This window comes from Parasteatoda tepidariorum, chromosome 2 (genome assembly GCF_043381705.1).
Source record: "Parasteatoda tepidariorum isolate YZ-2023 chromosome 2, CAS_Ptep_4.0, whole genome shotgun sequence".
Classification (NCBI taxonomy): domain Eukaryota; kingdom Metazoa; phylum Arthropoda; class Arachnida; order Araneae; family Theridiidae; genus Parasteatoda; species Parasteatoda tepidariorum.
In genome coordinates this window covers 24,086,993-24,110,687 of record NC_092205.1, presented here as the reverse complement: position 1 = coordinate 24,110,687, position 23,695 = coordinate 24,086,993, and the positions used below count along the sequence as shown (strand labels likewise).

The following is a 23,695-nucleotide window of genomic DNA, read 5'->3' as shown; positions in this document are numbered from 1 at the left end:
ATCAGTATTTCTCATCGAATATTAAAATTATTAAAATTCAAAAAAAAAAAAAAAATCGAAAGTCAAGCATCCAAAAATTAAAAGAATTTTTCTTTTCTTTGATAAGCATTCACCCAGTTTATAACAGTTTTTTGATCAAAGACCGAAACTCAGCTTATTTTACTGAATTTGATTCATGCATGCGCCAAATACTACAAGTATTTCCTTTTGTCAAAGAAAAAGTTTTCTTAACTGAAAAAAAATTTAAAACGACTAAATTAAGCAACTTATCATGGTTCAAAAATATTAATCTACAGTTTTTCGGCAATGAAGCTTTATTCAAAGAAAATCAGGAATAAAAAAAAAGATTTAAAAGGAAATCACAAAATCTTGTAATTCTTTATCTTATACATCACATGAGGGTGCAAAATAAAACGCAAAAAAAGAGAATTACGGCACAAAAACGTTTGTTACTTTTATTCTATTGATAAATAGTTTTAAATTCTAGACTTTGAACATGAGGAGTTTTTGAAAGATTATTTATTTTATCGTCATGATTTCCGGAATCTTATTCCATTGGTATTGAATGATTTAAAGTATTTATTTTATGTTATATGTGACTGCAGAGGAGTTTTCGTTTACCAAATGAACGAACAGTAGTCAGTTACTTCCATTAAGGGTTTTTGGAACAGTTATCGATTCAGTTGCTAATTTCATTAATTTCGATTAGAAGACTGCTAAAAAACGATCCTCATGTAGTTTATGTTGTGAGTGAGAGAAAGAGCTTCTCTGTCTACCTGGTGTGCTAACAGTAGTCAGTTACTACGATTGAGGACTTTAAGACTTATCCAAAACTATCGATTCTGTTATTAATTTCGATTCCAGAGATTTTAAAAAGAAAATCCCTAGTTAATTTGTGTTTCGTGTGACTGAAGAAGTGTTCCATACGATTCTATATGTTTGACTGATAGAGTGTTCCATACGATTACATATGTTTGACTGAAGGAGTGTTCCATACGATTCCATATGTTTTTAAAAGAAAATCACCATTTAATTTGTGTTCTACGTGACTGAAGGAGTGTTCCACACTATTCCATAGTTTCTTAAAAGAAAATCACCACTTAATTTGTGTTCTGCGTGACTGAAGAAGTGATATATACGATTCCATAGCTTTTTAAAAGAAAAATCACCGTTTAATTTGTGTTTCGCGTGACTGAAGGAGTGTTCCATGCGATTCTATAGCTTTTTTAAAAAAAATCGCCGTTTAATTTCTGTTCCGCGTGACTGAAGGAGTGTTCCATTCGATTCTATGGCTTAGTAAAAGAAAGTCACTAATTTGTGTTCCGTGTGACTGAAGGAGTGTTCCATGTGATTCCATAGCTTTTTAAAAGGAAATATCCATTTAATTTGTGTATCGTTTGACTGAAGAAGTGCTCCATATAATTCCAGAGGTTTTTAAAAGAAAATCCCCATTTAATCTGTTCCGTGTGACTGAAGGAGAGTTTTCGTTCATTAGATGTGCTAACTGTAGTCAGTTTAAGAAATAGAGGTATCGATCGTTTGCTGATTTCTATCAACTCAATGACTAATTACATCAACTTCGAATCAATATTAGATTAACATATATAAGAATTCCTTCTTTTTAAAATTATGGCTAATGTGACTAAAGGAGTATTCACGTTTATTTGGACTATTGACAGTACACAATTACTTATATTAAAGAGTGCAAGAGCTATTGAGAGTCCTATTGCTAATGATGATAAAGTGCAAGGAAACAAATGGTCTTTAAAAATGAGCAGGAGATCTCTTCTATCAGATCATATCAATATTTACTTGGAGAGATATAATTTGGATGAAGCTGTAAAAGATATTCCAGACGTGGAAAGTGAAACTCTGCAATCATTTTTAGAGTTTCTGTATACTGACACTATCACCAATACTGATTACGAGAAAATTTTGAAACTGCTATTAGTGGCTGATAAATATCAAGTGGATAACCTAACAGAACGGTGCTCACAAATATTGATTATAAAATTGTCCGCGGAAAACATTTGTGAAATAGTTTCTTTTGCCGACATGTTCAATCAACCAAATGTGAAACTATTTGCAATCAGTTTTATAAAGGCAAACAAAAAAGAAATAATGTCTCTTGTTTGGTCAGAATGGATGGAAAAGAATACGAAATTAGAAAATGAAATTTTATCGAAAATGATGATTTATTAAACTAAACAACAACGTAGAAGCAAACGTTTCTTTTAAAAAAACTGAGGTTAGTAACTTGTTTATTCTTTTTGATGTAAACAAAGTGTAATTTTTATTTCTATTCGAGGACTATTCGATTTCTATTTTTTATTTATATTCGAGGTGTAAAGAAAAGTTCTTTCTTCTCTTTACTGGATATTAACTACAGAACAAAGGAATTTATGCAGAAAATTTCGTGAAAATCTCTCACACAAGATATCACATAAAAATATCTTAGACCATATTATACATTAAATTTTAGTGGAAAAATTAATTTTTATTTAAAAAAAGGTTCATTTAAAAAAAATTAATTATTTTACAGGTCTACTTTTCTCAACTAAACGTGATCTACACAGTAAAAAACTATAATTTAGAACATAGGTTCCCAAAGTGGTCCAGGTGGACTCCCAGGGGTCCATAGGAGACCTCACGGGGGTCCACGTAGACATGAAAAGAAAACAGGGGTTCACCAGTTGTAAGTGGGGATCCACGAAAAATTTTCTGGTTTTTATAATAAAGAAAAAAAATTTTGGCTTGGATTTACCTATCAACGCAGGCAGGTAGCATCATTCACTAGGTATGTACTTAAAAGTATTCGAGACTCAGTTCAAACACAGAATTGAATAGAACAATAGATAATAGTACAAGTGTAAACCACATGTCGAGACTTGCAAAGTGCCTCCCGTGCACTCGCTCGCATTTAAATACCCTGCATGATGACTTCAAAAATAGATTTGAAGATATTCTGACGATGGAAATACCACCATGGATCATAAGCCCATTTGATGAAACAGAAGAGACGAATGTGGTATTACAAGAGGAGCTACTTGAGCTCAGCCCCAACGAGGAACAGAAGGTGAAATTTAAAAAAGGCTATCAAACTTTTTGTCTGCAGGCAGAAATCCCCGATAAATATCCTGGGCTGTGGGAAATTGCGAGAAAATTTTTGATATCGTTTCCCTCGTCATATCTTGTCGAAAGAAGTTTTAGTGCTGTTACCAACCTGTTAACAAAAAAAAGGAGCAGATTGAACATCACAGAACGGGGAGATTTGAGAATACTTCTTACAAAACTTCAGCCAAATATTGATAATTTGCTGTCAATTCATCAAGTACATCCGTCTCATTAAAAGTAGGACTATTTTTTATTGTTGATTTACATTTCAGAGTTCATTGTTAATTTTTTGTCAATTGTTGATTGCTTGTAATAATAAATGTGCATAATTTTGTATAACCACAAGTATTATTTTAATAAATAGGACACAAGAAAATGTGCTACTTTTTTTTCTTCTTAACAACCCCAATTTAGGGTGATATTTTTTTTGGTGTTTTTGGAATACAGTAGAAATGTAGCAGCAGGGGGTCTACCGAAAATAGTAAAACTTTGAAAGTGGTCCACGAGAAAAAATAGTTTGGGAACCTCTGATTTAGAACAATATTTTAAACAGGCAAAATAACGCCTTTAGGTAGAAATGATGAAAAAAGCAGGATACAAATTTTTACCACTTCTGCACATGGCTCTGACTGCAAAAGAAATTAAGAAATAATCGTGCTTTGAATGCTGAATAATGCTTTATTGATCTTTGACTTGAACAATGGAGACAAAATCACCTTGTACTAAATGTTATTTTAAAATACTACTTTATATTTTTTGTATTTTACTACACAAATGCAATTTCAATTCCTATTGTAAATTTTTATATGTTTTTAGTGTCATTATAGATTCTATAGTCTTCATATATGTTTTAATGTATGTCAAAAATGAAATCAAAAATATATACACATAAGGGATCCAAATTATTTTTGGACAAAAAGTGAGGAGGGTGAACAATATTAATGAAAAATATTGTGTTGTGAGTGATGAAGATTAAAGTCGATGACGAAAACGGGATCATAATCGCAAACTGTTATTGAAAAATATGAAATCTCTTATGATTGCTGGGTAAAACAGAGAGGACTTAAAAAGGTGATTACTAGAAACACCTCAAGATTCATCAAGCAAACAAACTGTTTGTAAAAAACACGAAATCACCTTCTCAACTCCTCTCTGTTTTCCCCACTAAGCATAAGAGATTTCATGTTTTTTTTTCAAGCAATATTTAAGATGTATTCGAAGCGAATGCATCTTAAAATACATTTTGTAAAAATTCATTTTTTGTTATAATAGATTTAACCCAACAACTGATGGATTAACCTAATGATTTTTCTTCTCCTCAATAAATTAAGAATTTTGTGTACTTGATACTAAAAGTGTGAAAAGTTTTTTTATAATAGGTTTTTTTGTACTTAAATGTACCAGTATCACTTTGTAACTGATACCAAAAAGTTGGTATCTACCCATTTCTAGTCTTAAAATTATAAAAGAAGTGACTCATTTATAACATCTTATCTTTTTCAGAGAAAGTTTCTTGAAATCATGCAAAAGAGCTGGCTTGGAGCAGATTGTGAAATTTGCACTATTTCTGTAATATTGAAAATTTTACTCATGTATTTTTCAAACTGTTCGATGAAAATATATTTGTATATGGTTGGTGTCGTATCCTCTATAGAATCATATTTCATGGTGTGCTTGAATAGTTTTTGTTATTTCTATGGCATCAAAAGAATACAAATCCTCTTCTGTGGGGTAGTTTAAGAGGTGAAGGCCTGCAGCGACTGCAGGGCAGTTAAAAACATGATATGGTGTCAGTTCCACATTGAGACAGTTGCCACAGTTTTGATATTTTCTAGTCTTATCTGTCGAAATTTTCATGTTTTTATGATGTTTTGTTCTTAGTCTGATGAGAGTAGTGGCTGTCTTCCTATCGATGTCAAGATTAGTTATTTGATCGTGGGCTTTGATTTTTAAAGAGGTGAATAGTCTTGACTTTGCATAAGCATTTGCATCTGCCAACGTGGTTGGTTATTTGTATATTTTTTTGTTGTATTTTTTGTACTCTTATAACAGAATTTAATTTTGATCTTTATTTGTTTATGCTTACTTCAAAATATTAAGGAACGAAGTTATCTTTTGATGGAGCTAATTCAAAGTTATATTTCTTACCTCTTTCACTTACAATTTCACCAAAAATAAAATAAATATGCAAGCAATTTTTATACAGTATTTTGTGATTTGAATTTAATTTTATCTGACGTTATTTAAGTATCTTAGTAGCATATCTCGTAACTGTAAGTAATGCACGTGCACATGCGTTTCGAAAAATATTTTTAAACATAAATTATTTTCAAGTTTCATCACAAATAAAAATTCATAATTCCTTTTTCTATTGTTAATTTTGTTTCATTTATTGTCTCGATATAAAAAAGGTAGGTAAAGGAACTTAAGACTGAGAAATCTTCAATTTTGTAAAAAGTATTTGTGTGGTTTAAAACCTTTATGGAAAAAATCCCATCTTTTTAATAACTCATTTAAGTAAATACTAAACGATAGTTTATTGGCAATATTAATTTAAAAATGGCTTCCTTAACTCACCTCTTATGGCTTAAAAAGGCTAACTTAAAACTACTCTTTACGATTATTTAAGAAAAAGAAACAATGGATTTCAAATGAAAGGAGATTTAAAATTTCTTCATTAATTATTATCATAATTAGGGATTAAAAAAACAGTTATGTAAAGAATGAATAGTATACCATATGCAAAGTATTTTGAACTTTTTTATTCACGTTTTTTTCAAATAGTTTTCTAGATCTTCTGGAATGTTAGTTGGCGTTGCAATCAGAACAATTAGAAGAGTTAAGGATGATCTCTTTCTCTTAAACTTTTTTTTCAACAATGGATAAAATAAAATTAACGGAATGTGACGAAAGAACTTGGAAAAAAAATAAAAAAGATTCAACGCCTTTTCAAAAGAAGTTAAATGAACCATGTTTTATCAAGCTTTCATTGAAATTAGTTTTCAAAATAAAAATATTAAAGGGTAAGCTATTAAGATTCACTTTGTTTAAATAGATGCTTATAGACGTAATTATTTTTTCTTCCACAACGTAAAATAATGTAATAAAAAATATTATAAATAAAACTGTTTCTTTTGTTATGCTTTTCTGCTGAAGTTAATTTTAAACTATGACAACTAAGATCAATATAGTGCGCATCTAATCCAAAACGTGTGTTACTAGGAAATAGATATAATTCATGATGAAAGTTGTAAATTTAGCCCATGGGTTGGTTATTTTTTTAAGGGGTTTTGTTCTCCTGACCGACAACATACATTTGTGGCTATTTCTAGCTTGCTAGTAATAGTTCGCCAATTGTGAAAATCAAGGGAAAGAAACTATAAACCGACATTAAACAAATATAACAACAGTTTACTGTTGTGTTGTCTTTTGACAAGTGCAAAGAAGTGCGAGTTAAATGGGACCAAGCGCATGGAGTACAGCCCAGGCCAAATCTCCGATTTTTTCGGAATAAAGGGTGTCATGCCAGCAGTTGAGGTCGATGTTGAACAATTTACTAAATGAAGTTATTAAACTGATCGTTTTCTGCGCCTTCTCAAACTCTACTACAAGTGTTATTTTTGGTAAAATTCACCAAAATTCCTGCAATTTACGCGCTTCAAAACAAATACAGCTCCTCCAGGGAGTGAAAATTATTTCAGTGCCTTAGTGAGGAACTTAAAAATAGAGATCATTAATTTATTGGAAATAGACAAGTTTGAACTAAACGTTCTTTTTTCAAATTTAATAAACATTAAATTTTAACAAAAAGTTTTTTCAAAAGTTAGGATTTAAATAATCTTTTAAATTAATGATGCTTTAAATTAAACAGTATCCTTTTTTTTTATAACAAACACTTTTTTTTCAATATTTTTGATCTTGTCCTAATCTTAGACACAAAGAGTCAAATTTAACCTTTCTCAATCCCCCTTATGACATGACCGTCTACACAAAAATGTACCAGCAATTTAGAAACAAAATTCTTGTCATAGATCATTTTTTAAATTTTGCTTTTCAAATTTTGAAATGTGTATTTTAATCTACTTTCTAAGTGAAACAACAATAATGGGAAGGTGTGTACTTATTCCAATAAAAATGACGAAAGAAATATAAAATAGGATTATGTAAAAATATTTAATCTGCAGAAATCAATATGTGTATGTCACACTTCTTGTCATCTCTCCTTTTCCTTCCCAGTAGAACACCGAAGTCAAGCATCACAATCTGCGGGTGGGTGATCATTTTGATCTGCTTGAAAAGGGACCGAGGATGTGCGATATCGGGCTTCGTTAACCTGTTCTACCATAAAGTGCTCAACTTCACGTACATGTCATTGGGCTACCAAAGCGGGGGAGCCATCTCAAAATTGTGACGGCATGTCTTCGGATCATCCTCATGGATGTTTTCCCAATCATCACCAATGGTCCATTGAGCTAGCCGTGGTAGTCCATTGAGCTAGCCTCAATAAGATGATTGGGGATCGAATCCTGGCGAAGGCTCGTTGATACGAATTCCGCTCCCAGCTCACATCGACCACATTGTTGATGTGAAATATACTCGGTCTCTCCTTGCCATCAGGCTAACAGTGCGAGATTTTTCCTGGTTTCCCTCTAGATGTAAAGCAAATGAGGATTAGTTCCATCAAAAAGTCCACCACGAATTCTAGTTTCTCCCAAGACTTGACCCAAGAGTTCTCTTGTCATCTGCAGTGGCCTCAAAATTACAAGACTACGGAGTTGAAGATTGGTAGACCTAAACTCAAAACTTGAACTACCGTTCAACAACGGTTATAAAATGAAACAAAACTCATTGTGCAGCTTTAGAGCAGAATAATTCAGCAAAATCTGCTAGGCCATTCGGCATATTTACGAAAATTTATTTTTTTTCTCATTTTATTGCAAAAACAAAAATAAAATTCCAACTTAATTTGCTTTTTCTTCTGAAAAAAAAAGAGAACGCTTAAGTATTGTTCTAAGTATCTATTTCTCACACTTTCTTCAACAAATCTAATTCCCTCCTTTCTATTGAAAAGCCCATCTGTCAATTGCATGGAGCTCTAATTTCCCCTTAAAAATGTGCCAGTTTCATCAGAAATTGAGACATACCAAACGGCTACTCTTCAAAAACCACTTCGCACATCTTTTATGAAAATGAAAAATTCAAAAGATGCAACAGAGAATAGGTGGATACAGTTCGATTAGTTTAATAGACGAATGCAGCATGAAGTTAAGGAAAAAAAGTTTGAATTAAATTATATATTGGAGAAAGTTATCTTAATTTTCAAATACATGAAAAATTTCCATGATTGATGGACTCTATTAACAATGTTTCACTTGAGAGAGGTATCATACTTTTGATTATCATTCAATATTTAAGATATAAGTTATTGCCACTGGCACTAATTTCTCAGAAAATTATTACCAACCTTGCTTCATACTGTCATAACACGAACGTTAAATGATACATTCTATTATTTTATGCAATACTGGAGAAATGATTAAAGATAATTTCAAATATAGAAATGTTTTTGCCGCCTTTACTTCCTGGGCAAGCTGATACCTTTCAATCTGATGGGCCTGAGAATCGAACCCTAGTTCTTCACAACAGTTTAGTGCCAGATTTACTGAACAATCAAGGCTCATTTACTGGAATAACTATGCATGAAATCGTTAGACCTGTAATAAATTAGTAGAATATAGTAAGTCAAAATGTTAGCAACAAAATAATTTTTAATCGAAGAGAATGAAATGCATGCGTATACATGGCTCAAGCAAATTAGGAGTTTTATTCGGCAAAGTGATAATTTCCCCCTCCCAAAAATATGTATTCGCTTTGCCCCTGTCACAAACTGTGACAATTTTAAAAACCCAATCTCTTCCCTTCAAGTGTGACATCATTATAAAGGATCTTAAAATGAAACTTTTCCACCGAGTATATTGTTGTATAAAGCAGATATTAGTTTCAAAAAACTGATAAAAAAAGCATCTCTGAGAATGTGAATATCATATCACGTGCATGCATTACACGATATGAGTAACTACGTCAACAGATAAGAAGAAATTAACAGTTCACGAACGGAAAATTGCGTTTAGATTTATATGCCTGGAATAAAAAGTATTTATCACAGAGGAGAACGGTGAATTTTCATGTTAAATTTGAATCATGTCGAACAAAACTGAAGAAGTATTCAAGTTAGACTTGAAAATTCGCCACGCCGAGTATATATTTAATCGAACGAGTGACTTCGAGAAAACGAGTCCCGTAGTTGAGGCTAAAACATTGAAGGGAACTAAATGGTATTTAAGAGTGTACCGATATCAATCATCACTTCCAGGTTGTTTTACGTGTTGTCTATGCAGGCTATATGACGACGACAAATCGGAAGATATATCAGTAACATATAAATTAGAACTGATTGATAGATATGAGAAGATTTTCAAATCAGTCGTAAAGGAAAATATCCCTTTTTCAAAAAGAACTGGCAGTGAAGTTGACAGTTTTCTAGACTGTTCCTATGAACAGTATAGGAAATTTACGAGAATCCGGCGTCCGACATTAATTTTCCGCTGCCACATAATTGAAGCAAACTACGAAAAACAAGCAATGACGGTGGAAATTTCGACTGTAATCCTTACGCAGTGGAAAATAAGCATTCCTGGTCCTGAAAATTGGACGATGAAATAAAAAGTTCCATTTCATGAATGTACTCATATAGATATAATTATTCAAGCTTCCGATGAAAGAATCAACATAAAAATTGAAAAAGTGGATTTGTTACAACCTTATAAAATGAATATATCAATATTAAGTGATGAAAATCGTAAAGTAGATTGTGAATTGCCAAAAAAAGCCGTCGAAAACCAGAAATTTGAGATCTGGATTGAAAAAAGCCAACTTGTGGACAAATCATGCTTTCACTTACCGTATTCGTTCACTCTGGTATGTTCCATTACAACTTCTGATGGAAATTCTGATTCAATCGCTGACAGTGGGAAGCAGGATGATTCCTCTCCAAGTTTAAAGGCTTCTCCTTTAACTCTGCAAAAAGATCTTAAGAAAATGTTATTGAATGACAAGCATAGCGACGTAAAATTGAAGACACGTGATAAAATCATAGCAGCTCACAAATGCTTGCTGTCAGCCCGATCTCCCGTGTTCGCTACCATGTTCGATCAAGATATGTTGGAAACTCAGACTGGAGTAGTTAATATTCCTGATGTGGAAAGTGATACTCTGCAATCATTTTTAGAGTTTCTGTACACTGACACGATCACCAACACTGATTATGAGAAATTGTTGAAACTGATGTTTGTGGCTGAGAAATATCAAGTGGATTACTTGATGAAACGATGCTCATTAATACTGATGTCCAAACTGTCGTTGGAGAACGTCTGTGAAGTGGTTTCTGTTTCTGATATGGTCAATCAATCGAATTTGAAATTGTGTGCAATAAATTTTATAAAAGAAAACAAAAAGAAGATTGTTTCCTCACCTGCTTGGTCAGAGTGGGTGGGAAAGAACTTGAAATTGGCAGTCGAAGTTTTGTCGAAGTTGATTGATGTTTGAACCGAAACGCAATGCAAATTTCACTAAAGTAAGTCATTTTTTACATTTACAGAAATTTAAGTTAATAATTATACAGCCTATCTAATAATTAAGTTATTGTAATTATATCTTATCAGACAAAACACGTTTTATAGGGCACTTTTCATATATTAATAGAAATATTAGAAACATTTCTTTATTCCTAACAATCAAGCTTTTTCTCAATCATAAGTTTACACAAAAATTATCAGCATCTATACAAAGATTTATTCCTGAAGTTATTCTGCAATCGGGATGTTGAATTTTTTTTCATCATTAAAAAAATCGCACTTTCACAAATACCACTCGAACGTTTAGAATGATATATTCTAATATTGATTGATCTTCCTCGTGCTTTATAATATCAGTAAACCAAATTTCATTGAAATGACACTTGATTGCTAACCCTTAGAGAAAAATCAGTTTTTCACAGATACAATGCAAACTTTTCAGAATTGAATGCTCCAATGTTGAAAGTGGCCCAGCTTCATGCCTCAAAATATCCGAGAACCATATTTCATGAAAATAACATACTAAATACTAAGCCTAATAACAATTGGTTTTCACACCACTCGAATTTTTCATAATAAAGTGCTCTAACGTTAAAAGTGGTCTTTCTCATGCTTCAAAATATCAGTGAATCAATTTTCATTCACTAATAATATGGATAAGCGGTGTAAGATATATGGTATAATTATGCATCCGTAACAGTCAGACAAACAATCAATTTTTACCTCATGCACTTTTAAAAGTTGTGCTTTTTTAAATTGAATGATATTATAGCGTTAAACCATGAACCCTTCAAATTTTCTGCAACGTAATATGGTGCTTCGTAAAACCACATTTTCATATTTAGGTTTATCCTTTTTATACTGTAGATAAACCTGAATAGAAATCGAGCTCAACTGAGCACCTTATTAATGAATATGGCCTTACAAACGGACTGTGTCTGGGCACATAATTCAAACGCGTCACGACTAATTATTTCTCTATAATAAACTAGACCGAAAGCGTTACAACCTTACCTGATCCAAATATTGTCTGAAGACGTAAACAGACTGTGCTGAAAAATGTTAGTATCTTCTTTAGAAGAGGAAACTAATTAAAACCTTAGGAGGGAACTTCACGGCCGAGCTTAATCTTTTAAGCTAATAGCATCGTATTGTGGTTCTATATACAGACATTATGGCTCAACGTCAAATTTGTTGTTTTTTCTAATATAGATGAAATAACCCAGGGATTCTCTGAATGTATTCCGCTGAAAAATCAGTTTGTCAGTTTTTCTTTTTTTTTTCTTTTTTTTTTAAACTTTTAAAACTTGCTATGAAACTTGTAGTAGGTTTATATCTAACCTATAAGCGTTTATTTATTAAAAAAATATTTGAATTAGTTAATTGAAATTAAGTAAAATATCAATAAAAAAGAAATGACAAATTTTAAAATAGATATATATATTTTTCCATTAACAATATACTGAATAAATTGCTGAAAAAATATGTATTTGCAAATGATTACATCAGTATTTCTCACCTAATATTAAATTTCAAAAAAAAAATCGAAAGTCAAAAATCCAAAAATTAAAAGAAATTTTTCTTCCTTGATTAGCATTCACCCAGTTTATAACAGTTTTTTTTTCAAAGACCGTAATTCAGCTTACTTTACGCAATTTTATTTATGCATGGGCCAAATACTACTAGCCTTTCCTTTTGCCAAAGAATAAGTTTTTTAAAAAAATATTTTAAACCACTAAACTAAGCATTTTATCATAGTTCAAAAACATTAATCTACAGTTTTTCTGCAATAAGGCTTATTCAAAGAAAATCAGAGAAAAAAAAAAGATTTAAAAAGAAATCACAAAATCTTGTATATCTTTATCTGAGATATCACATGAGGGTAAAAAAACGTTAAAAATAGAGAATTACAGCACAAAAACGATAAATACTTTTGTTCCATTGATAAGTAGTTATAAGTTCCATATTTTGAACATGAGGAGTTTTTGAAAGATTATTTATTTATATTAAATGATTTAAAGTATTTATTTTATGTCGTATGTGGCTGAGGGAGTGTTTTCGTTTACGAAATGTGCTAGCAATAGTCAGTTAACTACAATTAAGGCTTTTAGGAACTATCGAAAGTTATCGATTCAGTTTTTAATTTCATCAATTTCGATTACAAGACTGCTAAAAAACGATCCTCATACACTTTATGTTACGAATGACGGAAAGAGCTTTTCTGTCTACCTGTTGTGCTAACAGTAGTCAGTTACTTCGATTAAAGACTTTAGGATCAATGAAAAACTATCCATTCAGTTATTAATTCAGTTATAAATTTCGAAATTGGCAAATGAAATTTTATCGAAAGTGATAATGTATTAAACTAAGCAACAATGTGGAAACAAGCGTTTCTTTTAAAAAGCTTTGGTTAGTTATTTGTTTATTCTTTTTGATGAGAACAAAGTCCAGTGAAGAGAAGTGCTTTCTTCTCTTCACTGGATAGTAACAACAGAACAAAAGAATTTCTCATAATAGCACACGAAAATTTCTTAGACCATTCAATTTTAGTGACAAAAATTAATTTTTATTTTTAAAAATGTTCTTTTTGAAATTTTTTTTTTTGAAATAATTAATTTGCAGGCCTTCTTTTTTTTTTAACTTAACGTGATCTACACAGTAGAAAATTAGAATTTAGAACAATATTTTAAACTGGCAAAATAACCCCAATAAGTAGAAATGATAAAAAAAAGCAGGATATACATTTTTATCACTTCTACACATGGCTCTGACAGCAAAGGTAATTAAGAAATAATAGTGCTTTGATTGCTGAATAATGCTTTATTTCTCTTTGACTTGAACAAGGGACTCAAAATCAGCTTGTACTAAAACATTTTATAAAAATACCACTTTATATTTTTAATATTTTACTTCACAAATGCAATTTCAATTCTTATTAAATTATACAGGGTGTCCTTAGTGCACTCCTACTATATATTTTTTTTATATTTTTATGTGTTTTTAGTGCTATTATAAATTTTATACGTTTCATATATTTTTACAATGTATGCCGAAAATGAAACCAAGAATATCTACATATAAGGGGTCAAAATTATTTTCGGGCAAAAAGTGAGGAGGGTGAACAATATTAATGAAAAATTTTGTTTTGTGAGTGATATAGATTGAAGTAGATGACGAAAACAGGATCATAATCACAAACTGTTTGTTGATATTGTTTCTAATGCTACTTGCCGCACAGGTTTTACCAAACCGAGCAAATTTAAGACAGAGAGGGCGTTTCTTGTATTTCAGTGGCGCCATTTACGGCCAAGAATTTGATTTCTGCCATACCATACGTCACACCTGTTCATAAGGCGGATCCATTCATACATCCATTCATTCATCCACAGATCGTAATGTCAACCTAAATCAGCGAACAATCGATCCAGTACCCCCCAGAGGTATTGATTTGTATGGAAACATGGAGGACTTCGCGACTCCACGAAATTTTTACGTGCATCAGTCACCAATTACATGGGAAGTCATCGGCCGGGGGGATTCGAACCCATCAACTGTTGGACATGGGCACAGCGCCCCAACGGCCAGCTATTCTGACCTACAAACTGTTTGTAAAAACATGAAATCTCGTATGGTTATTGGAGGAAACAGAGAGGATTTAAAAAGGTGATTATTAGATACACCTCAAGATTCCTCAAGCAAACAAACTGTTTGTAAAAAACACGAAATCACCTTTTCAACTCCTTTCTGTTTCCCCCTCTAAGCATATGAGATTTCGCGTTTTTACAAAAAATTTGCTTGCTGATCAATCTTGAGGTAATCTCTTTTTCAACCAGTGACTTACATAGACTTAGATGCACCCCGCTGCAAGATTTATAAATTATGTCCTATAAATTATGTATTATTATGTCTTATTTTAGATTAAGCACAAAATTTTCAACATTATAATACGTGACAAGAACACTATGAACTGACTTTCGGAAATTTATAATTATTCATTTTTTATTAATTTATATATTATAAATTATTGGTTGGTTGGTGTCGTATCCTCTATAGAATCATATTTCATGGTGTGCTTGAATAGATTATAAATTATTTTAATATTAGTTAATAAGGAATTAATACCTGAGATGAAATTATACCAAAGAAGAAAATGTACTAAAATGGAACATTGTATAAAACTTGCCGACTAACCACATTGAGAGAAAATTTATCTTAATGATACGAGATAATAGCAAATAACCTCAATAATAATTATATTCAAAGTTTAGTTGAGAGTAAAAAGTAGTTCATTACAGAAAAAATTATTGAAATTCATATGGTAGAGTCGACAACATTTTTGAGACTAAATATATCCAAGTATTTAGACATGTTGCCGGCAAGTGTTATATTTAGCGTTAACATCAGTTTTTTCGACTCCGTTCTTTTTATTAGTCAACTCAGTTATATATATTCGCATAAAATTTAATTCATTCGAATAATTATATTTATTTTTAAATTATTTTAATTATTTCAACTTAATAGTTTAAACTTAAATCAGCTTATCAGTCAACTTAATAGTCAACTTAATATATTTGCATGAAATTAAATTCTTTTAAATGTTAAAAATCATTCAAAATTGAAGAAAACCAAACATGAATTTCATAATAACGCCAATATTTTCAACTCTTTTTCACTCGGTAAACAAATGTGATTCCATGTTTTTAGTTATTACGAATAACTTAGTGTACCATTTGTCAATTAGAGATGGGATTGTACTCTTTATTTCAAAGTACCTAGTATTTGAAACGAAAGCATGTCAAAATACATTTTATAATAATTCATTTTGTATCATAGTACATTTAGCTCAACTACTGAAAAAACTATGAAGATTTTACTTTATGAGTTTTCTGTACCTGATACTAAAAGAGTGAGAAGTTTTTATAATAAGTTTTTTTTGTACTTAAATGTTCCAGTGTCACTTTGAAACTGATACCAAAAAATGGATACTTACCCATTTCTAATCTTAAAATTATAAAAGAAGTAATTCATTTAAAAAATCTTGTCTTTTTCAGAGAAAGATTCCTGAAATTATAAGAAAGAGCTGCCTTGGCACAGATGGTGAAATTGGCTCTATTTCTGTGATAATGAAATTTTTAGTTACGTATTTTTCAAAATGTTAGATAAAAATATACTTTTTATGTAATTTGTACTTTCATAACAGTATATAATTTTGATTATATTTCTTGTGCTTATTTCAAAATATTAAGGAACGAAGTTATATTTTTATGGAGCTAATTTAAAGTTATATTTCTTACCTTACTTCGTTTATTTGCAATTTCATCAAAAATAAAATGAATACGCCAGCAATTTCCATACAGTATTTGATGATTTAAATTTAATTTTATCTGTTGTTAATCTAAGTTGCATAAGTAATGCATGCACATGTGTTTCAAAAAATATTTTTGAACATAAATCATTTTCAAATTTCATCACAAATAAAAATTCGTAACTCCTTTGTCTATTGTTAATTTTGTTTCATTCAATGTCACTATAAAAAAAATGGTAAAAGAATTTAAAAATGCGAAATCCTTAATTTTGAAAAAAGTATTTGCGTGGGTTTTAACTTTTATGGAAAAAAGCACATCTTTTTAATAACTTATTTAAGTAAAAACTAAACAATAGTTTATTAGCAAAATTAATAAAAATTGCACATTATTATGTTTACAACAAGATGCCCAATGGTTTAATGCAAATAGCTTCGGACGTTCATAATTTAATTTGGTTAAATTTTGTTTTCCTTCAGTATTTTCAATTTCTTTCAAAGTTACCCCATATAGCTGTTTTCGAATTATCCTTTAGGGTTTTCAGTTTTAATAATGTTGTTCCAGTTGTAATAATGTTTTTCCAGATTTAATGATATTGCTTCAGTATAATTAAACGAATTTATAATGTTTCTTTTTATGTTCTGCTTGGTGTTTTTTCGACTTACCTCTTTCTGCAACCTAAACTGCAATTCTTTGTATTATACACACTAACGCGTGCAATTGTACGTAAAATAATTTTACGTCCCGCAGGACGCCGATCGTAAGGACACGTCTTCCGGTAGAACACCGAAGTCAAACATCACTGGCTGCTGTCAATGAGCTGGTGGGTGACTACTTTGATCAGCCTGCGTAGGGACCGAGGGTGCATGGTATCGGTCCTCGTTAAGCTGTTCTGCAGTAAAGTGTTCAATTTCGGGTGCATGTTGGAGGGTTACAAAAGCAGGGGAGCGATCCCCTCTGCAGAGGATCGAAATTGTGATGGCATGCCTTCGGATCATCCTCTAGAATGGTTCTCAGACCGTTGCCAATAGTCCAATGTGCGGCTCTAGTGTGGCGTAAATGAAGTACCTAAAACAATTTTACTTATTTAATGTAACTCAGATTTGTGTGTTCATCAAAAAGTACGTTATATAAACCCTAGTAAAATTGTTAAACAGATTTCATGAGTTAGTGAAGGACATGAAAACGGTGGTATTTGAAAATTCTACCTTCATTGTGTATGTCCCGCAGTGGACTGATCGTTAAGACACGTTTCCCAGCAGATCACCGAAGTCAAGCATCACTGGCTGCGGTCAGTGTGCGGGTGGGTGACCACTTGGATCAGTCTGCGTAGGGACTGAGGGTGTGCGGTATTGGTCCTCGTTAAACTGTGCTACCGTAAAGTGCTTGACTTCGCGCGCAGGTCGTCGGGCTACGGAAGCGGGGGTACCATCCCCTCCACAGAGGATCAAAATTGTGATGGCATGCCTTCGGATCATCCTCCGGGATGTTTCCCAGACCGTCGCCAATAACCCACTGTGCAGCTCTAGTGCGACGTAAATTAACATCAACAACAACAAAGTCTAGAAATCATGAGAATTTAGTGCTGATGTTTTAATTTGAAACACCTCTGTATCTAAACGATGGAAATGTAGTATTTTTAGTCAATATTTCGAAACCAGAAAACCAGCAGCCAAAAAATTTAAGCGCTTCTTTAGTATTTATTAACTCAGACTGATCAAAATCAACAAAATTAATCCAACACTCTCAACTGTTATCAAATGCATTCGATGATAGAAGGAAATTCGTGAAATGATAAAACTTTTTATCACGTTTGAATAATCAGCTGAAATGACGTCAGCAATAGGAAAAATAATCTTTTGAAAACACTGAACAATAAGCATTCCAACAGTGTTCGAACAAAGAATGCTCTTTTAATGATTCTGCTCTCATTACAAACAACCATATTTTTAGAAGCGTTTCATAATGCCGACTCTGTCTGGAAAAGTATTTACGCTTTCGTGGAAAATTGTAAATTATTCGCTGTGTCAATTGAAGAATGTGGAGAGATTGAAAAGTGCAGTGATTAGCACTGAAGATTTCCAGGACACCAAATGGTACTTAAGGCTGTACCCAAAAGGAGTTAACAATAAAGATGTTGGCTTTATTTCATGTTTCTTAATCAGAAATGAGGAGTGCGAGAAAAATGAAAATGGTTTTCCAACATCCTGTACTTTAGAAATACTCAATCCAAATGGTAAAATACTGGCGTCTATGGAAAAAAAGTCCCTATCTGAACGTGGGAGTGGTTTGTATAGATTTCTGAGCAGAGGAAAACTTGAACATGATATGAAAAGCTGGAAGACTGACATGTTAGAAGTCCGTTGTCAGTTATTTGATCAAAACTACAAACAACAATCCGTTACATGTGAAGCTGTAACCGAAATACAGAAGAAAAAACATTCATTCGACTGGAAGATAACAGTTCCTGTAATGCAAGACTGGGTAAAAAAGGTTAAATGTCCAATCGAAGAACAATATCCGATTAACATAAGTTTGACTGCGTCTGATGGAAAAATTTATTTAAAATTTGAAAAATCAAGGGAGCAATCATTAACGGAGTTATGGAAGCTCAAAATATCTATATTAAACCTAGAAGGAATTGAAATAGATTTAAAAAATTCCACTCATATATTCAAATCATCTGAGTTTGAAACTTCATTTGAGAAAAACCAGTTAGAGGATAAAAGTGATGTCTGTTCCACGTGTTCATTTAAATTGGTGTGTACAATTTATATTTCTGATGGTACTTCAACATCGACATTTGTAAACTATTCCTACGAAATCGATACATGTGTCGGACTTGGTCCGTTAGATATTCCTCAGTTACCTTTGCAGAAGGATTTAAAGAAGATGCTTTTGGAGAGAGAACATACTGATTTAAATTTGCATGCTGGAAAGGAAATGATTCCTGTTCACAAATGCTTATTGTCAGCCCGATCTCCTGTTTTCTCCGCGATGTTTAAACGAGATATGAAGGAAAATCAAACCGGCGTTGTTGACATTCCTGATGTGGAAAGTGAAGTTCTGCGCTCTTTTGTTGAATATCTGTACACTGACATATTCTCTAACACTGAATTTGAACATGTCTTGAACCTATTGTTAGTGGCTGATAAATATCAAGTGAATAGTTTGAAGGAAAGATGTTCAAAAATATTGATATCCAAAATATCCACGGAAAACATTTATGAAGTGATTTCTGTCGCCGATTTAGTGAATCAAGTAGCCTTAAAACAGCTTGCATTAAACTATATCAAAACGAACAAAATGGCAATTATTCAGTCGCCTGATTGGTCAGATTGGGTGGAAAGAAACATGAAACTGGCTATTGAAATTTTGACTAAATTATCAATAGATTAGATCAAAACAGAAATGTTTATCATTATCACAAAGTTATTTAGTTTAAGAAAGAAACCGAAAGACACTTTTCATTACAGGGAAAACATTTTCCAATTTTTTTAGTGCCATTGATTAATTATTGGTATCTGCATGTATACATTCAATTATATATTAAACAGGATTCTTAACTCCAAGTATCGTCTATCTAGATATTTTATTCGCATATTTTTTTTGTAAATCTGCTAAAAGTATTATATATTTCACTTTTTTGAAAACTACTGGATGCGTGGAGTCTAGCCCAATTATCAAATGATAATATAGAAAATTTGTTCTAAACAGTTATATCTATCAATGGCTTCATAGTAAATGCATTAGGTTATAAATAAAATGTTATTTTTAACATAATAAATACTTTATAAAAGTTAACAGCATATTTAGGAAAGATGCCAATATTTTTGATGTGTATTGAAGGGATTCAATAATTCCTGATGAGCTCATTGGTGAGACCAATTTTACTTTTATTATTATTTTTTCTACAACGTAAGTTTTTCTATTTCATTAGTGCATTTACCTTTAATAGAACTTAGTGCACAAAACATTTACCGCAATATGTTAATGTGTTACATTATTAAGTGTTTAATTATCTGCATGAATTTTTTTTATTCTCGTTAAATGCACTTTCTTTTTCTGTTTTAGAGCTTATTCTCAGTTTCAAAAACGACCCCAGGATAAATAAGTGATTGTTAAAAACTTATTTATCTCTACTCAAGAGAAATATCTAGTTTAAATGTTTAGGTTCCATATTCTCCTATGTTTTTAGAGCTAAAATGGTAGACATAAATAATTTTTAGTAAAATTAGTTATTTTGTCGAAGATTCTGCATTCCTGTGTTGAAATATTTGTCAAGTACAGTTGATTATTTTCCAAAACCATTTATTTCATTAGGATTCGAAAGGCACTTGTATAAAATTATAACAAGTATATATAAGAAAGACCATTTAGAAAAAATAGAATCGAATAGTTACTAAAACAATAGCAAGTGAATTAAGACTTAACTGGTGTGACTTAACTTAAGTGAATTAAGATCATTTAACTGGTTTTAAGATATTCTAGCTATCGTAAGAATGGCCTCTTTAAAAGTATTTATCAAAATATAAGAAAATGTAAAGAATTCAATCACAATATGATCTTTTTTATTTTATATAATGTCCTAGAAATTGTTAATACGATGATAAGTACAGTTATCAAATTATAATTTGTTTTTAATTTGATAATAATATTGCATCCGTTTTCCATTTAATTTTTTACTTGGTTCTGAATTTACATAATATAGAAGAGGTTCAATTAAGAGGAAATATAAAATGGTGTTTAACATTGTTTATTTTTTAAAAGAAATAAAACGAAATATTACTGTTGAGACTCATGTTATTTTGTCCATAAATATGTAATTTCTCAGATTAAAAATACTTCTTTTATTAAGAGTCATTACAGTTTTCATAAATTTGTTATTTTTTATCGAATTTATGTTCAAGTTGCATTTTTAAAGCAAAAAAGAAAATATATAAAACGTATTTTACTTACTAATTTAGAAAAAAAGAAATTTGTAAAGAGAAATGGGAATTTTCATTGGCACTATCCTGTTTCGGAGATCTGCGAAAATCTTCTTTCCGCAACATCTATATCTATATATTAAATATCTAATTCAACAATACCATTTGTACATATAACTACAATTCATTAAGTACGATTAGCGACTTTCGAGGAATAGTACCTTTTTATTCTGAAATTTAAAGTTTTTTATGAAAGGTTATGTGGGCGTCTTTGTAAATACAAAGAACGGCTTAATAACTCTATTCTCAGTTTGAGAAACAAATAGAAATATTTATGAATGACAGCAAGAAGAGATAAGTTATAGCGGGATTTGAACCCTCTACTTTGACGATTCATAGCAGTTAGCGGAAAAGCAATATTGTAGGGCAAGGTGAAAATTAAAAAAAAAAAAAAAACACGTTATTAGGACGTTCTTTGAGGTGTTGTCTTTCTGCCAAATGCTCTGAAGAGCTGAGATAGTGGGTTCAATATCGTTGTGCTGTTTTTTTTCCTTCATTTTTTTATTATCTGTTCTGTTTTTAGGCAAGAGAAAAGCCATTCTTCGCCTTAAGCACACAAGTCTATATATGTATCTGAAACAAATTATATTTACCAACACAACCATGGTTAAGCTTTGATTCGAACCCACTTCCTCTATTTCAAACAGCGTTTGGCGGAAGAACCAGCCTGCTGTAAAAGAATTAAAAAAATATATATGTATATAAATAAAATAAGGTAATAGGTATATATAATGAAAAAATAGATAAATAAAATAAAAGAATAGATAAATAAAATGAAAATAAATATTAGTATTGAAAGTATTTATTTGTATTTGTGTATTGTTTCACATACATTATAAATCCTAGTCAAGTTAAGGAATAGATTGCTCAAATTAGAAAAGGGCATTACAAACATGCATCTAATGTGACGTGGAGATAGTGGGTTCGTGTCCCAGGAAATGTCATTTGTGATCTCCTTCTCGATCTAGGTCTATTTTGACTTGACAAGGGCATAAGCCGGGCCTTGTAATGAGTAAGCTATCCTGGAAATAATTAATAAATATACATAAATAGCTGCATCCAGGATTGCACTTTGTGTTAGATTGCGAACACTTATTATACTCGTATTATAGCACGATACACTTACTATATTCGTGTACTTTATGTTAAAACAGTATATCGAGGACCGATACCACACACACTCTGGTATTTCGAAGGACTATAAAAGTGGTCACCGAGCCGTTTAATGAGCGCAGAAGTCTGCATGTTTGTATAACAATAAATAAACAAACATTGATAATTGAATACTTTAAGTTTGTACTGGGATTTGAACCCATCTGTGCGCTCCCATTTTAGGAATCTAAACAGTTCTGTGGCGTAAAAATTAAACTACTGATTTAGGTTAGCCATGTCCAGGTATTTGTACATTTATAAGTGCATGTTTTGTATTGTCTAATTTTTTTAGATGTTAGTACATAGAGAAAGAAACTATAAGTCAACCTTAAACAAATGTAACAATCGTTTACTAAGTGAAGTTATTAAATTGGTCATTTTTTAAACCATTACTTTCTCAAACTCTATTACTAGTGTTATTTTTGTTAAAATTCACCAAAATTCCTGCAATTTACGCGTTTCAACACAAATACAGTTCCTATAGGAAGTGAAAATATTCTTCAATTATTTCAGTGATTTAGTGAGGAACTTAAAAAAATAGATATTAATAATTTATTGGAAATAGACAGATTTAAACTAAACGTATTTTTTTTAAAAAAAATTTTTAAAAAAATGCAGTTTAAATAATAAATGATACTTTAAATTAAACATTGTCCTTTTAGTATTATTTCTTTATAACAAAAACTTTTATTCAATATTTTTGATCCTGTCCTAATCACAAAGAGTCAAATTTCACCTTCCCCGAACAGCTTGAGGACAAGACTCGCTACATAAACATATAACAGCAAATTTCTTGTTATAGATCATTTTTAAATTTTGTTTTTTGACATTGGAAACGAGTATTTTAATCTACTTTCTAAGCAAAACAACAATAATGGATGGGTGTGTACTTATTCCAATATCAATGAAGAAAAAAGTATAAAATAGGATTAGATAAAAATATTTAATCTGCAGAAATCGAAATGTGCATGTCACACTTCTTAGTTTCTACCCTTCTCCTTCCCTGTAGAACAACGATGTCAAGCCTCACAATCTGCGGGTGGGTGATTATTTTGATCAGCTTAAAAAGGGACCGAGGGTGTGCGGAATCGGGCTTCGTTAAACTGTTCTACAATAACGTGCTCGACTTCACGTACAGGTCATTGGGCTACCAAAGCGGGGGAGCTGAAGCTCAAAATTGTGATGCACGTCTTCGCATCATCCTCATGGATGTTTTCCCAATCATCACCAATGGTCCATCGAGCGAGCCGTGGTTAAGGGATCAGAACTCTCGCCTTTCAATAAGATGACCCGGTTTCGAATACTAGCGATGGTTGGTTGATACAAATTCCGCTTCCAGCTCACATCGACCACATTGCTAATGTAAAATATACTCGGTGTTAAACGAATCAGGGATCCGTTTAACACCGGATCTCGCCTTGCTTTCAAGCTAACAGTGGGAGGTTTATCCTGGTTTTCCTCTCCATGTAAAGCAAATAGACAGGGTTAGTCCTACGTCATCAAC

The 23,695-nt window shown here is 31.6% G+C and overlaps 4 protein-coding genes across 4 annotated transcripts; all 4 read left to right on the top strand.

The window, feature by feature from the left end:
• Positions 1 to 1,629: 1,629 nt before the first annotated feature.
• LOC139427134 (uncharacterized) lies at positions 1,630 to 2,202 on the top strand. The gene has a single exon (XM_071187927.1). The coding sequence runs from the start codon at positions 1,630 to 1,632 to the stop codon at positions 2,200 to 2,202; it is 573 nt and encodes a 190-aa protein (XP_071044028.1).
• A 676-nt stretch (positions 2,203 to 2,878) lies between these two features.
• On the top strand, positions 2,879 to 3,349 carry LOC139427133 (SCAN domain-containing protein 3-like). Its single transcript, XM_071187919.1, has one exon. It carries the CDS (start codon positions 2,879 to 2,881, stop codon positions 3,347 to 3,349), a length of 471 nt encoding a protein of 156 aa, XP_071044020.1.
• A 5,811-nt stretch (positions 3,350 to 9,160) lies between these two features.
• LOC107436354 (uncharacterized) lies at positions 9,161 to 16,248 on the top strand. The gene is made up of 2 exons (XM_016048033.4): positions 9,161 to 10,747; positions 15,800 to 16,248. The coding sequence occupies exon 1, from the start codon at positions 9,943 to 9,945 to the stop codon at positions 10,717 to 10,719; it is 777 nt and encodes a 258-aa protein (XP_015903519.1). The 5' UTR covers positions 9,161 to 9,942; the 3' UTR covers positions 10,720 to 10,747; positions 15,800 to 16,248.
• A 1,279-nt stretch (positions 16,249 to 17,527) lies between these two features.
• Positions 17,528 to 19,623, top strand: LOC139424964 (speckle-type POZ protein B-like). Its single transcript, XM_071177316.1, has one exon. The coding sequence runs from the start codon at positions 18,017 to 18,019 to the stop codon at positions 19,448 to 19,450; it is 1,434 nt and encodes a 477-aa protein (XP_071033417.1). The 5' UTR covers positions 17,528 to 18,016; the 3' UTR covers positions 19,451 to 19,623.
• The last annotated feature ends 4,072 nt before the right edge of the window (positions 19,624 to 23,695 follow it).